Below are 18,406 nucleotides of genomic sequence, written 5' to 3'. Positions count from 1 at the left end.
GGTTGATTAGACTTTGCCACTAAGGACTGATTCATTTATTTGCCAGTCAAAAGATGTGAACATTCAAAACAAGCTAATTTGGTTGAAGTGAATATTTTAAAACATCAATGAAACCTTTGGTTTAAATGATTTAGTTTCTGTGCAAAGCAGGTCCTAATTACAGGCTGAAACATACTCCCTTTAGTTTTGTTTAAATATGGAACCAAGACCAAGATCTAAAAATTGTGTCCAGTTTGAACTGAGACATCTTGTTTTAATACATTTCTACAAAACATATTATAAATAATATTCAACTTTGTAGATTACTATAGATTAGCATTTTCATGTTCTAGCAGGCTAAGTGAAGCACATTCTGTTTTATGTACTGCTGAATAATTGTATATGTAAAAATGCTTGTTAATTCTTAATATGCAAAGTTGAGTTTAACAATAAAAACAATGTTAATCCAGGGGGTTAGAGGTAGCACTGCTGTGTGTTGGCTACAGGCAGGCATAAGTGTAGTATCAGTTTGTAGAGTCTTAATAAGGATTAACAATGAATCAAGTAAAAGCGACAGGTGATGAACGATAACACTGCAAAGTTTAAATTCTACCTTCGTCCTGAGTTGGACGTTAAAAAGAAAAGTGAGGGCAGGTGGTGAAGTCAGGGTGGCAGTCTGCTGTCAGCATAGTATAGCAGCTACGTGAAACAGCTCTAATGAGATGAATATTTTCACAACAGCAGTGCCAATGCACACAACATTTTATGGGCTTGGTTCCACAGGGTGCATTAAGAGTCCCTGAATTTCTGGTTTGAATAACACTTCACCTCAGTTTCCCACTACCTCACCGCAGACTGCAACAGCTCCTGTTGAGCACAGTGAACAACATAAAGCTCTGTGCAGCATGTGACCATCAAAATGTCACTGTGTCTGTTCCTCTGCTAGAATAATGTGCCTGTGGACCTTTTATTAGCAACCGTGCTCCCTGCCATGGGACCTGTTAAATACAGTACAGCCCTACTCCCATTCCTGCAGGTCTGAGGCTGTTTGCAGGCAGGAAATGTGAAATTTCATAAAGGGACCAGACAATAAACAACAGAGACAATCATTGTAGCAAAAGCCATTAATAAGTTAGATCTCTAGGTGTGTTGTGTCACTTGAAAAAAAAAAAGTGGTAACATTGTACATTTCTATTCATTTCAGACCTCCTTAAGCTGCTGAAACGTTTCCTGCCAGCAAGCTGTCACTTCTGTTCCGTGTCATGATCAGCCCGCCTTCACTTCTCATCCAGCAGGCTGTGCAGTGCAGTCACAAGTGTTGAGAAAAACACAAACCGCTGTCAAATCAGCTTCAGCCCTTTAACTGTCATCCTGTGCCAAACTATTTTGCTCTTAAGATTTACCACCAGTGACTCAATATGAACTGCACTTCATAAATGCCCCTTATAAATGCACAAATGACAATACTTATCTGTTTTACTCTGTTTTTGGATGTCTGCCTACAGAGTTTACAAAGTATTTGAAACAAATCATTTTTCTTTGCTGCACATTTGAATGCTCCACTAATGTTCAGCAATGTAAAATATTCAACCAACAATAGGTAAACCATATAATAGTTAGGGTTAGGGTTATAGCAAAACAGTTTAACTGTCTTAATCTAAACTAATAACCTTTTGAAATGTTTCAAATACTCTGTAAACTCTCTGTAGGTGGACTATCCAGAGTGTTAACTTCGGAGATGAAGGGGAGGGTCATCACCTTGCTTGGCAGCTCACACAAGAAACACTCATTAAAGCAATATGTTCAGCATGGCAGTAACATTATTTTGAGCAATTCAAATTTAAAGACATTAAAACCTTATTAGGTGCACTTGTCTTTTTCCTTCAGGAAGTTAATTGGTCCCAGATGAGCACTGCTGTTGCTTTATCACACGGTGTCTTTACAGTCCTGACATTGGCCAGGTCTCACCAGACAGGAGGAGAATCCATACATTGATAAACACAGTTCTTTATCATTGAACAGCTGGTAAAAATCCTCCTGGGAGATCATTCAGATTACTGTCAACATAGAGAAAATGAGCCCCTGGTTCATTTTATGTCCTGGAGAGAGTAAATAAATGAAGAGCAACCCAACAGCATTTTTTTCCCAATATATAACTTTATTTAAAATATTGTTACAATTTATTACTTTACACATTTTCAAACCTTTTTTGTCCTTTTTCTTATATTGATTAGTAAACCTTTGTGTGTGTGTGGGTGTTTTTTTTTTTTTTTTTAAGATATAAAACTCTCCATTTTGTAGCCTAGTTCTGCATCAGGTGTTAATTGACGTCTTTCGAAACTTAATGAATGCAGCACTGCTTCTCTTTTAAACAGCTTGTTTCATTGTGTGGTTAGCTAATCTTCCATACAGCCCTTCCCCACGCAAAAAACTAATGATCAATGGTGGCTCATTGTACACTATAATTTCCCCAATCTTTAGAATTTCTGCTTAAATAAATAAATGTTTTGAGTTGGAGAAACAAGAGTGCATTTTGTCTGAAGGATACTATCTTTTTATAACAGCTATTTACAGCTTATGTTGAAGACAAACAAGGCTTAGATTTTTAAAATTAATGCTGCTGCCTACTTGTCATAGGAAAGCCCTGTGTTTCAAAGCAATGAACAGAAATTAATTACACAAAGGTTAACACTTTATAAACAGCACTTACATCCACCCTTCAGTTAGTCATAGGTAGGACATGTCAGCTGAAATGGAAACACCAGCAGCTAATGCCCTCCAAGCCGGATGTGCATTCCAGAGATCCACGGACGTCAAGTCTACACAAAAGCGCCGATGATGGGACTAACGTCACGGCTCCGACTGAACCCACAGTGTCAAAGGAAAAAGACTGACTGAACGGCCTCACAAACGCCACCTCAAACAGTGGAGTCTGAGCCCTGTGAAATGCATTCGAATTTGAACTAACTGAAAAGATCTTATACGATATCGGCCACTGAATAATGTTATGGAAATCAGTGCCGATTTAGCACACAAGACTCAGGAAACTGACATGTTACCATAGCAACTGCATCATTTACATGAGCAGTTCAGTGGTGGTTTTGATCAACACAAACTTTCTGTGTTTCATGTGAAGTCCACACGTTTTAATTTTTTTTTTTATCTTCTGCCGCCATGTTTGTTGTACCATCTAATATTCTTTTTATCTGTAAAGTCCTGTGTAAAATTCAATCCTTTTTGTAAATAATCATTCACTTACTAGCCCAGGCTGTCCAGCATCTCAAATACAAACACAGGTGGCCCACAGCACAGTGCACACTGACGAACAAAAACTATCAAACACAGGCCAACCGTACAAAGACGTGCTTCTTAACATTCCTGTCATCTCCTGGCTTTCACCTAAACACTGTTACAATGACATTTATCTCACTGATGGCCAAAACGGACGACAACTGACAGTATGCACGCCTGCTAGTGACGGACAGACAGATGGCACCTGGTGCAGACGAAACAGACCGAAACACAAAAATATAAAAAAACCCAGCAGCTTTCTAAAAGCTTATTCACAGCAGCACAAGCCACGGGGACACAGAACAAACATCAAACAGTAAAAAACACTGCTTTGAATACATTATTGGGAGGAGTGAGAGTTGGCTGACAGGAATAAAAGGAACAGAGGCTGCACTGAGCGTGCTGAGCCAACGTGGTGCTGCCACGGCAACCATATCCCCCTGTGATGATGGGAGACCAACCTGGAGAGAGTAAGAGCAGAGGACAGACAGACCGACACACAATCACACAACCTCTATCCACCGCTCCCTCTACAGCTTATAAAGAAAAAAAAAACCATCATGGTCGAACAGCTTTAATTCTTTTGTCATCCATCTCTAAATTGGCTATTACTTTAGCTGTCAAAATGACCATCCAGCAGTCTGCACATTGCAGTTTCTCTCTCATTCCAGCTATCTCTGGTGTGTGTGGAAGACACACAACATGCTACTACAGTGTGGTATGTATTGCTATAGGCTGTTGTATAACTGATGCCTGTCCTCAGAGGTAACAACAGGAAAAACAGAATAGCTTGTGTTGTTGCACTTAACAATTTTGTCAAACCACACTCACACAGAGTAGCAGAAAGAAATCAGATCTGTGTGTATGTGTGTGTGTTTGTGTGTTATGCCGAAAAAGCATGTAAGTGGTTGTGAATGTTAGCTAGACAATAGGAGACGCCTCCCATTTGTCTCCATCTGTCTGGTGTCTCCGCTGTCGTACAGATACAAAACCCCATCTTCATTTGCTGGCTCTCACACCGACAGCTCATCAGACACGTCCAATCAGAGCCTAAAAGCTTATCAGCAATGTCAATGATAAACACAGAGGACACACACAAACCCAGAACACATGCACACACTGCTCCAAGGCGACTGACCGAAAGCAAATTATGACTAAACCAAGTCATGAAATACACATTATGTTGGAGTGAAAGCTAAGTTCAACTGTAAAAAGAAATATCTTAAACTTGAATCTACAAGTCAGAGTTAATAAGGAAGAAACATCGTTCTCAGTCTCAGGTTTTTGGTTGCTCCCAGACAGCAAGTAAAGGACAAGAATGAGCTATTGAGGAATTGGCTGAGATAAACTTCTAGCCCTTAGTGGGACAAACAAAACTCTATTGCATTCAGGTGAAATCAGTTCATTGACGCACACTGTCCCCATTCAGATGAGGAGAAAAAAAACACGAGTAAACTGTTTAAATCTAAAAATAAAATGCTGCCTCAAAACAAAATAAACCTGTGTAAATCATTAAACGGTCATATAATCATGTTATGTGCATACACACACAACTAATACTGTATCAGTTTAGGTGCAGCAAGAGGCAGACAGCTGTCTGCATTCCTATGTATGCTGATGGCTGTGGTTGCAGTCACACAACTTCATGCACCATCTTCGCTCTGCGCAACACACACACACACACATGCACACACACACCATCTGTCCTCCTGAGATGGTTAATGGACAAACTGCAGAGGAGGGATACTTTTGGGTGAGTTACAGAGCCCGAGGGACCACTCTTTAAATAGGCTCTGAGAAGATTTCTTCTGTCTTCAAATCTTACAACTAAACATGTCTTACACTCTGCTGCACCCTGCTGCCTGTTCAGAAAACTGCAGCTCAACTCAAAACTCTCCTGTCCTGTCCTTATTTTCATAATCTGTTGATCGGATTCCTCGTGGAGAACATGTGACATTTCAAAGACATCAGAATCTTGGCCCTTCAGCCCTTTGTTCAAGAGATTATTCCTGCACAGAGCTGAGAATGAGAAGGCCTCTTCCTTTCAGCTCCCAAAATCGCCACAATAAAACACTTTCAAGGAGGATAAATACCAGCACTGACATGAATGGTTGACTGCCAGCAGATGTCGTTCTTAAGTAGTGTGGGTAATACCAGAAGACATTCTGGTAAATGGAGATTAGTAAGAGCAGTCTGAATGCAATTCAGTTAGTGTTTCATTGTGTTAGATCAAGAAACCAATTGTTATAGGTCTTATATTAATCTATATTTTATCAGAAGTAAGATTGTTAAACATACACATAATTATGAACATGTCCCCTCACATCCGTTTTCAGTTAGTTACATTTGTGTCGCCCATGTTTTCTGACAAAGACAGATCACTTCTGACCTCAGGTAGAAAACATCATTTTTGTGTTAATGTCCAGCATCAGTGTAAAGCATGAATTTGCTTTTTTCTTTATCACTAACTGAAGGAAGTGAAAACCCCCGCTTAAATTTGCCACCACACCTCTCTTCTTATTTTCATCTCCATCGTCATAGCTCAGTTCAGCAGACAAGGGCCACGCTGAGGGCTGCAGGCTGAGTCGATTGTGTTGGGAGACCCGACCGTCAGGTCCACCTCAGATGTCAGATCCCTTGTTGAGCGGCTGGCAGCGCTGTGGTAACTCTGATCAGACACACACTGTAGATATGTGTTACATCTCAACCAGTGGCGAGAATTTGCTTGTGTCCTGCCCACATCACAGGGCCGATGTATGGAGGAAAACAACAGACACACTATGGAGATCTAGTAAATGACATGAAAGTTGGCTTTTGTTGATTTTCCTTCATTGCTCTTGTTGCTGTCAGTATCCCTGGGTTTGGTTAAGTGTGACAATTCCAATTTCCCAAATTGGTCACTTCCAGTTTGTTTTCGGGGCATGGATCGCCTCAGTCTGTCACTCAGTTCTGTGTTTGTTGATGGGCACTCTCAGGGGTGGCTATGATGACGCAAGTGGACCAGTTCTAGTTTGAGTGATGATCAATGGTTTTAGGAAGTTGCAATCTCCCCCCCTAGGTGGCGCCATCCCTTCTGCTGCGTCTCAAGAGGAGGCAGAAACTCTGAAACAGAGGGACGGTTCAGGGGAACAAGTCTGAATGATGGGCTTTTTTCGAATGTCATGTGACTTATGAAAATGCTGCCACAACACAGATGTCAGTGTGTCTTAGCAACAGTGTCACTGGGGCACCACCATGAATTTCTACTGTCCCTCCGTAACATGCTGACGCCCTCACCTTATATCTGGACTTTTCTGATCCTCTCAACCTTCCTAGCTTCTCAGTCCTCAGCTGCTTATCATCTGTCTCTGTTCCTGTGACTCCAAAGGTTTCTCACTCATCCTTATGACTTGAAGGTAGCTTGTCCACATATTTGTTTTGCTCATCTTGTCCCAGCTCACATTGTGCAAATAGTTTCAACTTCCCTCAAATGGGGCCCTGACAGAAAGTCACATGTCTCTACATGCAACTATTCTGAAGACTTTTGTCATCCTATTTACAAATACACGTCTGCTCTCAGCAACATGTTACCATTGAGGAGAATTTACTCTCTCCTAAGTTGTTAAGTGCATTGTAAAGCTCTACTGAATTGTCTATAAAATTTCTCTTCTGCAGTTTCCCTTTGACTTTGTTCAGTTTTTTTTTGTGCAATAGGAGTTGCAGAAAAGAGATGAAACAATACGAGGGTGAGTTACTCTAAGGTCAGGTGTAATTTAATGCGCTGAACTAAAGTTACTTATAAACAAGTGAAGAGTCAGATATATTTTTGCCTTTAACACTGAAATAAGAGGTGGCAAGCAGTACTTGAAATCCTCTCCCTGTCCTTGCCCTTTCAGTTTTTGCCAGACAATGATTTTTTGCATAATTCATAGTGCATGATGGGTGCTGTCTTCCAAAGTGCCACTCAGTACCACATATGAATGCATATCTCTTTATGATTTGCCCTAAATACACCCTTCAGTGTTAGTGCTTTGTTTAATCAACTGTGGTTTAACAACATATCATCAGTTTGTATTTAGGACAGAAAATACCAAAAATAAATAAATAGCTTACCATTGTTACTGCAGTTTTTATTGTCTTTGTCAGATGCCTCTTCCTCAACCTGGCAGCAATGAAATCAATACACAGGAAATACAAAATTAATCATTTTAATTGAGAGCCTGAAGGAAATATGTTAGTGACTTATCTTATTTCTAAAAAAAAAAAGTAATACAAAGCTACGATTAGAATTTCAAACTTGGCATGGAGACATGGGCTTCCCAGAATGAGAGAGGAAAGGAGTGGTCTTTACCTGTTTCCTCCACTTCAGCTCACAAAAGACCCGCTCAAAGCACTCGTGCATGTAGTTGAACTGCGAGACAAAAGCAAACAGAATAGTTATTCAGCCTACAATACACCACAGTCAGCCTGCAGAGTCACAGAGACAAGTTAGGCTTTATTTCTTCAGTTTTCAGTTGTATTTACTTCCTCTTACTACTGCTTTGATTGCATGTGAAGGAAAGTGTGTGGACCATTAAATTATATGTGCATTACTTTAACAACTTCTTTTAAAAAATACCAAATCAGTCACTCTAAAACTGCTAATTCCAACAAAGTAAATACATAAAACAAAGTAAAATGCCTGACAAACATGTCAAACAACAGTGCAGGTGTGAGTACACTCACATATGGAGTGAAGATCTTGACCCAGCGAGGTTTCTTCTCCCCTCTGGCGTACTCAAAGCAGAAAGCCATCCCCTCTTCGTCAGTGTCCCAGCGCTGCATCTCGCCCCACTCAAAAGCTATCACCTGGTTCTGAGGGAGAGTTGACAGTAGGTAAGCCTTGCGCATACACGGTATAAAATACTTAGTTTAACACTAGTTTGATTCATAATTCAGTAGTTGGGAAATCTATATAGGAAAATACAGGAATGCTTTAATTTGATCTTATGAGTGAAAGCCACAATTGTATATTCATGGAATAAATATTACATGAAATAATGTAAAACTATCCATATTTTTACGACATTTTACTCTATTTTTACACTTGTTTCCAATCTTGCACAGACAAACACTCACCTCCAGCGTGCCGTCCTCCGTGCAAGCGTGCAGCTTGAAGTGATGGATGCTGATAGCTGTGATGACGTGCCCCTTCCTCCTGGAGTCACAGGAGCAGTGGGGGAACACCACCTCATTGTAGCCCTCACATGTCCGCAACAGGCTCAAGTACTGAAGAGACAAGTATAATGGAACACACAAATCAGTCAGTATTACTGTAAGTAACCAGGTTTGGATTAAAGTCCAATTACTTTAACACCCCAGTTACACTTGGGCAGCGCCCTGAGTTCCCACCTACTTCCTTGTTTATGGATCGACAGTGGGTGTAGTAAAATATACACGTTATCCAAATGTGTATTAAGCTATAAAGTGAAATTTCATATAGACTACTATGTATTCAGCTTTTCCCCTCAGACAAACTGACAGCAAAAAATATTATATTTCAACTGCTAGCTCAAATGTCATCCTGCAAAAGGAATTATAACAAATTCAAAACAGAGGGGCAACAGAGCCAGTGAGAAATTATCAAAGGGCTTGTTGAGATAAAGACTGTTCTTGGATGACAGCGCACACTGTCTCACTCGGCAGGGGGCCCTTAACATCTCCAAAAACGTCAGAGCAAATTTGCAAACTGGAGTAATTTAGATAGAATGAGCACAAATTCGAAATCTAAATGTTTAATTTCTTGCTCGTGTTTTCATATTTGTTGCATGTCTGGATTTGGAGCGTGTTTTCATTGATGTTTGTGCTTATTCATAGGGGCCTGTTTCATTGTAAAATTTACAAAAAGGCAACTGTAAAAACTTTCAAGTATAACCTTTCAGTTTATAAAACAAAAATAAAAGCAGTAATGTTCAGTAAGTATTTGGATAAATTAATTTGGTTACAAGATGCAGAGCTATGAGTGAATCATTCCTTCTATTCCACCACACTGTGGTATCATTACATTCACTGTCCTGCGTCTTTGTCATGCAAATTCAGACTTTTTCGTGCAAATTTGGCCTCCACCAACAATCAGCTCACTGACGTACATGTAAATGAGTAGTGCTTTCATATTCATTTATCTAAGGTTCATCTTTAAAAGCTTGGAAATGGTGTGCTGCGTGGCTACATAGCTTTGAATGTTGTTTAAATTTACACACAGAAGCTCTCGCACATGCCACTTTCAGTTACTGTTCTACAAGCATCAATATAAACTCACTGGCTCTGTTTATACCATACAGTGCTGTATTCTGACTCGTGAAAAAGGTTCTGGCTTTTCTGTCCATTCATATTTGGTAATGTTTTGGTGATGGCTCTGGTCAGCAGGCAAAAAAGGTTCAGTCATCCCCATCCCCTCCCTGAACAAAGACCGGTTTGTGGGACTGACCGTGGCCATCTTGCGCTGCTCTGCCAGTTTTTGCAGCTGGTAGGATTTGTCCTCTGTTTTTATGAATCCCTTCTTCACATCATCCAGTGCCTAGACACACAGGGGGTAGGGTTGATAGGGGTGGCATGATGAGATACAACACCATTAATCATTTGAGGTTACAGAAAAAAAAAGATTATCTATTAAAACATTTAGTAAGAGGATAGTGTACCTAAAGTATCCGAGTTCAACCCCTTACAACAATAATCTCTTGTGTAAATTTTAAAGCGGTGACAATTTATGACAATGCTTCAAATGACAATGGGACAGAGAATTATCCCCTTAATCTGCAGCTCCACTCAGTGAGTTTCAGCTCATTATTTTGTTTTCTGGTTCCTAACTTTACTGTTCTGGTTCACTCTTGCCACTCTCACAGTATCATTTTCAGCGCCAGCAGAAATTTCCAGCTGTTTTCAGTGAGAAACCTCTTAAAAATCAACTGTAAACTATCTGCTCAGCAGCAGACAGACACAGGTAATGACTACCTGGTGAACGTAGTGGAGCATTTAGCAGCTAAAGAGCCAGATATTTCCCTCAGGAGTTGGTAGAGACCAAAAACAGAGAGTGAATATTGTACTTGCGCTCACTAGGAAGCCACAAACACAATCCTAATCCTCATCAATGATCATGTCGCTCTGTAACTGCTGGATGTACAAAAGCAACAGTCTGCCATGTTAACTTAAAATGGGACTCTTTTATTCACAACTTGCTTCCAAGTGGCCCAAAAAAAACCCTGTTATTGCAGGTTTAACTATTCTGGATAGGTTTGTTTTCACATTCGTCAGGAGCACAAGCACTAACATGTGCTGACTTTACTAGCAGAAAATGCTTTAATGCATCACTGCTGAACTTCACATGCCTAAAATGCTTCAGGTAGTGACCTTTATTGGTCAGTGGACAGCCTGAAGGCTGCTGTTCCTGCTATGGCTATTTTTAGTTAGAGGATTATTCTTTCCACTTCATGCTTACATTATGCTTCAAAAAATGTGTGTGAGTTTCACTGGCTTGTAGATTATCACGGTTTTCTGGTTTCCTGAATAAGTACACAATTGGTGGTGTTTCAAAGCACAACAATATTTGTTTGATGCCATTTGTAAGACTTGAAGGCAACAGCTTAATGATTTGTTTAGATTTTAGTTAGAATATCAGTTGCAGGTAAGGCTAAACCTCTGTGTCCATGACTGTCACAAAAAACTGTTAAAGTACACAATTGTGCCAACAACCACTGCCAGCTGGTAAGAATTCAACTACCACTGAGCCATGTTTTGCTTTTTGTGCTGTCAAAGCTTGTTGGAGAAGCAGCAGTAGTTTGTACAGAGGACAGGACAAGTTTGAAACTGTTACATCTTTGGTATCATCAATTTTGTAGTCATGAAACACTATATAATCATTTTGTGTTGACTTGATTAAATAACATGTATACAACTATACTAGATGAGTGAGCCAGTATGCATTTACACTGACTGTGGTTATATTCAAAAGCCATGGTAAAAGGAGATTTTTAACTGTTGAAATAATTAATTAGACAGAACTGGACGATTAAAAAAAGACACCAATAATAAAAAGACAAATACATCTGACTGACAAGAGCTGTAACACTGTTTACACAAAGAAGTTGGTAAACTTCTCAAGTAGAGGCATGGACTGCTTGTCCACCTCAAGGTGTAACTGTCAGTCTTTACATCTTGAGCACTTGGTGTGGAAGTTAAGAGTAGTTAAGAGTGAAATTCTTCTGATTATGAAGAAGATTGATGATGAAATTATCTATGAACAAAAATGTCAAAATTTCTAAAGTGTTTCAACTCAGAAAGGAGTATATAGACTCTTGGAAAAATCTTTTGTGCTGAGTTCCTCTAAGTTCATGGCAAGTGGGCTACAATTATTGTTATTACCTGGTGAAAGCAGTAGTGCAGTGCCAGTGGGTTGTCTCTGAGCAACTCCTCCTCCTGGAAGCTAAACAACCATTTGCGGAGTGCCAAGCAAGTCCCCGGCACTGCTGATGTGTAGTTCTGCACATAAAGCTTGTGGGGAAACTCATTAGGAGCCAGCTTCCGTACTGCAAAAAAAAAATAGAAAGGAGGAGAGAGGCGATGACGGGACTGAAGAGCAGGGGGGTGTCTGTTCAGTTATTAAAAAAATTAATTATAGCTTGTACTAAATTACCTGCACTTGCTGTCCAAAAGTGCTCACAGACCCAAAGGCACAATGAATTTAACTCACCAGTGGGATGATACAGCTCTTTATTTAGAAAACTAGTGGTCATGTGATGAAGTCAGGCCAGAGAGGGTTTTTAAATGTAACAGCTGACAGGATGTGAAAGTGCTCTGTGAAATACTCATATAAATCAAATACACAAAGTTCTTACCAAAGGAGTGGTTGATCACTTCAAAAAGGGCAAAATAGCTCGCCATAATACTGTCCATTCCAACCTTCATCACTAATGCCTGCAGGAAGAGCATTTACACAGTCAGTTATGCAAGAAAAACATTGTCTGAGAATTTCTTTGACACCATAAGATGAAAGTTTGCTTCAGATGTTCAAATGATGGGGCAACAACCTGTACTAAAGCTGTAATAAAGAGCGTAATAAAGCTGTATGACAACTTCATCCCAGCAGATGTCATGTGGTCTTACCTGGTACACCTGGTCTGTTGTGCTGTTCTTACGGACTCGGACAGAGATGGTGGTCTTGTCTGGCAGGGCTATACGCAGTTCTACATCCGTCACTCCATTGTAGTTCTGCACAGCGAAGCAAAACATTATGAGAACAGCTGAAGGCTGGATTAACTCATGTGGGTCCTGACAAAGGTGTGTGCCTGCTTGTATTAGAGTGCAATCATTTTGTTTTAGAGTGCAATTTGTTGTGAATTACTCATAAATACTTCTGGATTTAAAAAAAAATAACAAGAAATAATGAAATCAGAACAACTTTCTGTAAGAGGTACTACCTCCTGTAAGAGGTAGTAATGTATTTGTTTTGCTGCTGTAATTTTGCAATTAACCATCTGACTAATTTTCAAACTGTCAGACAGGACTGCCAGCCAGCCACCTCCAAGTAAAGACACTGCCACGTGTTGTTGAAACTAGACTGGTGGAGCGTTAAATAAAAACATTCAAAAATTAATTAAACTCCTTAAGATTCTCTTGAATAGGCTCAGATTAAAATATGTGATATCCTTCATACCATCTATTATATTTTCTAAAATGAAAGACTGAACTGATTTAATCGCGAAAGGCACATCAGATTTTGTAATATATAGCATAATCTGCAAGTTGTACATCTGAGAAAGTTTTTGAAAGATTTGCAGAAAAAAATTTTCCCTTTTGGAACTACAGCTTTTCAAAGCTCAGAATCAAAAATCACACAGAAATAGATACATCTAAATCTAGTACAGGCCATATCAGAACAACAGTATATGAGATGCTTACCTCATCTGATTCAGAGAGAAACTCCTGCATGATGTCACTCTCACCGATCACTCGCACAGAGCAAACTACAGACAAATACAGACAAGGATGGAGAGAAAAGGGTGGGGGGGTGTGGGGTCAACAAAGGGTATTGAGATTATGGATTTAGGTGGATCTAAATACATTTTTTTTCTTAGACATCATCCTTTGACAATGGAGCTGTGATTCTTCTCTCATTTACTTCAGCCCATGCTGAAGATCAACTTTATTATTTTTTTTTTTAACACTAGTAACCTTTCCAAATCAGCCTACCTCGCTCAAGATATTCCTCCAGGCCTCTACGGCGCGCATCCAGCTGCTGTTCGGAGAGGGAGAAGGGCCATTTCCCAGGAAGCTTTGGGAAGTTGAAGTTGGAAAACTCCCTCTTTAGGTTCTGGTGCAGGATGGCAAACTCCCGGTAGCGCTTTGAGCACAGCTGTCTGCCTGACATGTACACATTGTACACCTATGGCCATTGAAAGAGAAACAGAAAGGCATTGGATAATTTTCTATTTATGTAGCAACACATTTTCTACCTATATGGGAGAGTTTTTGAGGTCAGCCGCAAGAGGCTATCACGAGAACGCAAAATGTAAGATAATGCGTCAAAACAGTACTCACCACAAACCTCTCCGAGTGCTGCTCTACATGTTTGTATGTGGGAATGGAAATGGGCACAGCCTGCTTGTCACTGTAGTCATAGTTGGGTTGGATATCCTCTCCTCCTTCCAATCCATCAGCCTCCTGAGGTGGAACAGAGAGCACTGCCAGAACCAGCTCCTTCTCCCCTGCACGGATCAGGTCCACTACCTGCTTATGGGTGGCACCCTCCACGCTCACCCCATTACTGGGGAGGAAAGTGAGAGCAGGAGAAAGATAAAGAGAAGATAGTGAGCTAGGAGTTGTAACAACCTTTTCCCCCCACTGTTTTTCCACATGATCCATTCATGTTTCAACATGACAGATGATTTGACCCTTTAAATTCCAAGCAAACAAATCAGGCATTCAGCACTCACCAAAACTGAGCTTGACTGGACAAGTACCATGCTAATATGGTGTAAAATTTGTGCAGCATTTATACTAATATAATATGGTGTATGTAATAATATTCCAACCTGGGGTATCTTACAATATCAAATACTGACCTGTTGCCCTTGTTTCCCCATATTTAAATCCACAGAGTAATTAATTCTATATGAGGTAACCCGTGGCCAGGCTCTGGCACTACAAATGTAGTTGTCGGCTTGTTGTGACTTAATGAAACTGCAACTAAAAACACTGAATTTTTACAATGACTCTGATAAAGACACCGTAGTTAATGCGGATTGGTCATGTCACAGTCGATAACCAATCCGCTTAAGAAGGTCACAATTGGTCATGATACAGATTTGTGCATTCCCATTGAGAACAATGGCACCAGGTCCCAGATCAGCAGCACAATTATAAAATATCTAATTAATGTTGAAAATATGTTTCCTGTACACTGTCCTGTTATCATATGATAATGTCTCACATTTTGTCCCCCGTTGATAAACACAATGTTGGAAGTGCTGAGCACCCAGGTTAGCTCTACCGTCTCCCTTTCCTTTCGTGCTGTGAGACACCTCCCATCTTGGCTTTGTTGAGGCCAGATGGCACAAGCATCAGGTGTCTCTGCTAATCTTCCAATGGGTAACAGCGGGACAGACACATGAAAGGAGGGAGCAAGCAGGACCACAAGCATAGGTCTGTCCACTATGTCATGTCTCAATTACTGACTAAAAATGTATATCAGTGTAGTATCATAGATAGACAAATGGGAAAAGAGTGAAAAACAAAATAAACAGGAGACAGAAAGAGCTGGTTGTATTATAAGCATACAGACTTATGTCATGGCGGCCTTCGTCTGAGGTGCTGAACTTAAAAGCAAACTTGGGTGTCTGAAGTGACCAAAAGATAAAGATAAAGGGAGGTGTTTTGGTCTCAACACGACTGTGATCCAATCATGCTCTTGTTAAACAAACAGAAGTGTAGCAATGCCTGCCAGGAGGGTGTTCTCAGTTGCTGATCAGCAACAAAGAGGTTCGAATTAGAATGTGAATTAGGCAACCTCAAGAAACATTAACACCAAAGTAGGGCTGAAGACATTTGGTTTTGAGCTTTTTTCACCATCAATTAATATAATGAATATGTTGTGAAGAAGAAAAACATAGAGCATTAATATGAACTACAGATAAGCAAGCAGATCCTAGCATTTTGTTGGCTGAAAGATGTTAGGTATTTTCACTGAATAAATGATATAAATATCTTATCAGTCATCACATTTTTTCAAAATGATCAAAATTTTAATTGTGAGAATCAATCATCAGGCTCACTGATTAATAGCCTGTCGATTAATCACCTTACTACTAAGGTGGGGCCTTTCAGTACCTCATAACATTTTTCTTCTCCTGTAAACACTCAGGAGCACATGGTCAATTTTTTCATTCTGTTTTTATTTCAAGTTGACCAGGAAACATCTAACGTTCCACACAAACTAAAGTCTGGCAATAGTCATAAAATATTACATGTTAACTGGTGGAGCAGGCTGTTCCATTTCCTTGTTCATAAAACTTGTTCATAAAATGAATTGCTGACATATCACATACTTAACCAGATGATTCTTTTCAGTTTCTGCAAAATAGTCAAGCTGGTTAATAAGTCACATGATAGGAACTGGCCCTGTCATGTGACCAGAGAGCGATTTAGAAGCTAAACCTGAGAATACACAGGCTGGGTAAAACCTTTATGATGCCTCAGCAAAAATAAGTAAGGTTGTTGTTCCTTGTTTCTGTTTCTCTTCTCCTTTATTCAAAGCTTAACCTATGGTCAGGTTCAAAGTAATACATGAACATGTTTTCACTGCCTAAATCCTGACTTTAAGGCTTATGCTGGGCCACAAATAAAAGTGGACTTCTAGGAAACATATATAACTGTAGTAATTGTACACAGTTATTTACAATTAACAGTTAACTCCTTGTACACCTTGTATTATTTATCCCTTATTGTTAGGGCCAGAGCTTAAAACCATGGTGAGAGAATCGCTGAAAGTTCAGTTTAATTGTGAAGTGTTACAGCTCTAAAAGAATGCACTGATCGGGGTTCTGTGGAGACATTATTTCTCTGTAAGATGTCTATTACACAACTATGAAAAGTTAAATGCTTGAAGAAACTTTGAACAAGTAAGTTATTTGTATCTAAATCACATCACTTCCTGACAGCTCACTTGACCGTGAGTTTTCCTTGCACAACGGAGAGTTTCACCATAAAAAAACAAAACAAAAAAAAAACACCAAAAAAAACATCTACCAGATGTCTCCAGGATGCAGCAATGCCTATCAATAGTGACAATGGTAGTGGTATAGGCCGAAAACAATAGACAGCACTTAAAACTGACCAATGTTAACAGCAGGGCTGAGGTTTGTCTTCCAGGACAAGATCATATGATGTTGAATTTGAGTGACAACACTGCCATCCACTGTCTTCGGGCAGGGTCAAAATACACATCCCAACTAATATGCATATGACAATGCGATGTCAACAAAGCTGTCATTTCAATCCACCCACACATCTACGCTGAAACAGTCGCTGTCAAAAGTAGGGCTAGCTAAACAAGACGTTAGCTACCTGGGTCGCTAGCTAGCTGAAGCTAATCAACATGCACAGCCTGTTGTCAAACTTATGTAAGCTGGGTTAGCCTTCTCGTTAACTGCCTAGCGTTAGCTTGTAAAGCTACAACTCTAACTGATTAGTTGAAAACAAATACTCGTCAACAGGACAAACAACTAGTTAGCCATGTAAACGGCTACTTCTGTTGTCATAACACGCAAGTGACGTAGTGTCATACCTTCAGGGTATAGCTAATGTTAAAACATGCTTGAAACTGGATCCACACAGGCTAAACTCGATAGCTAGCTTTACTTGCTAACTCCCAGGCTTTTCATTGAACGGACAGGAGCTGACTTACACCTCCAGGATCCGGTCACCCTTTGCTATCCCAGCTCGGTCCGCCGCGCCTCCGGGCAAAACAGCGCTGACATGCTGAAGAGGAGCGTACAGTTCCCCGTTGATGCTCCGAAGCTGTCCCCCTTCACTCACTTGACCGCGAACATTGAACCCATAGCCGGACTCCGACTTCACAATCCTCACCACCCGTGGACCTGACGCTACCGTAGCTACGCTCTGGGCCGGGGTGCCCGCCGACGAACCGACAACCGGACCGTTACGGGATGCCGAAGGGAGAGCCGACCGAGTTTCATCGTCTCCTACATCCGCCATCTTTTCCACAGACCCTACCCCCCCCCTCCTGTCGGTGTCTTCTAGCAAATTCAAAACAACACTCAAGCTCTGTCCCTCGGTAAAAGCTAGCTCCACAGACCGACTCTGTTGTTGATAACCCGCCCCCAGGAAGCGTCACGACACGGCGCCACACAACGTGACCTCCTGGAGGCGTCACCGAAACTGCTCTGTTTTTTTTTTTTTGTTTTGTTTTGTTTTTTTCTACCTTACTTTCATCTACTCAATGCAAATTTAATCAGCACTTTAACATTACGCATATAATCAGTTAACGTGACTATATGAGTAACAGGTTTATTGATTTGATTATATGCTGAATTCCTTTATTCTATCAGCGCATTTGTATCTATGAGCAACTTTTTCTTTCAGCTTTTAAACATTTTTTTTCCATGTAACTATAGAACTGATTCTACAAACAGGAAGTAAAAGTGAGAGATGACAAATGACAGTCCCACATACACGGCATACAGTCGAATAGAAATTTAAATGTGTAGCCTATGCGTAGAAACATGGCGGATGAGTATGTGTTGCAGAGATTTATTTAAAAATCGTGACGACAGATTAATTTATTTCTTGTTATGTAAATGTCTAATTTTCAAATCTAATTTTACACCAGCCAATTATCAGTTTTAAAATTGTATTCCTTATATACACTGGGGTCCAAAAGTCTTACACCTCTATTCAGGATATTTCTATTTTACATGTTTCAAATATAATGTTTTTTTTTTTTTTCATTACAAATAATAATATCAGCTGAAAAATTTCAGTAGAAAGTTGAATCTTTGAAAAAGATCAAGCTGACATGGACGCCATATCTCTATAGAATGAAGTGGTACTCAATGTGAGGAGGTAGAGTAGAAAAACACCCCCAGATTTGAATATTCCCAACACA

At 40.1% G+C, this 18,406-nt stretch overlaps 1 protein-coding gene across 1 annotated transcript; it reads right to left on the bottom strand.

Annotated features, from left to right (window-relative positions):
* Positions 1 to 2,116: 2,116 nt before the first annotated feature.
* On the bottom strand, positions 2,117 to 17,607 carry snx27a (sorting nexin 27a). Its single transcript, XM_071499717.1, has 13 exons — positions 17,186 to 17,607; positions 13,822 to 14,047; positions 13,474 to 13,666; positions 13,183 to 13,247; positions 12,388 to 12,492; positions 12,120 to 12,198; positions 11,647 to 11,810; positions 9,716 to 9,805; positions 8,368 to 8,517; positions 7,975 to 8,103; positions 7,601 to 7,660; positions 7,363 to 7,411; positions 2,117 to 6,372 (listed from the first exon to the last, which is right to left on the bottom strand). Exons 1-13 carry the CDS (start codon positions 17,494 to 17,496, stop codon positions 6,302 to 6,304), a joined length of 1,692 nt encoding a protein of 563 aa, XP_071355818.1. The 5' UTR covers positions 17,497 to 17,607; the 3' UTR covers positions 2,117 to 6,301.
* Between the last annotated feature and the right edge of the window lie 799 nt (positions 17,608 to 18,406).

Source organism: Trachinotus anak, unplaced genomic scaffold, assembly GCF_046630095.1.
Source record: "Trachinotus anak isolate AG129_WGS33_773 ecotype Australia unplaced genomic scaffold, CSIRO_AGI_Tana_v1 ptg000016l, whole genome shotgun sequence".
NCBI lineage: Eukaryota > Metazoa > Chordata > Actinopteri > Carangiformes > Carangidae > Trachinotus > Trachinotus anak.
Note: the sequence above shows the minus strand (reverse complement) of the source record. Positions and strands in the feature narration are given on the sequence as shown.

What these genes read in the sequence shown, in the direction of transcription:
- snx27a (XM_071499717.1), bottom strand. Translation starts at nt 17,496, where the DNA reads ATGGCGGATGTAGGAGACGATGAAACTCGGTCGGCTCTCCCTTCGGCA. An exon ending in AGTGATCAACCACTCCTTTG is followed by an intron (nt 11,811 to 12,119) that starts GTAAGAACTTTG and finishes TTTTTTTTGCAG; the next exon opens with TACGGAAGCTGGCTCCTAAT. An exon ending in TAAAAACTGCAGTAACAATG is followed by an intron (nt 6,373 to 7,362) that starts GTAAGCTATTTA and finishes CCTCTGTTTCAG; the next exon opens with AGTTTCTGCCTCCTCTTGAG.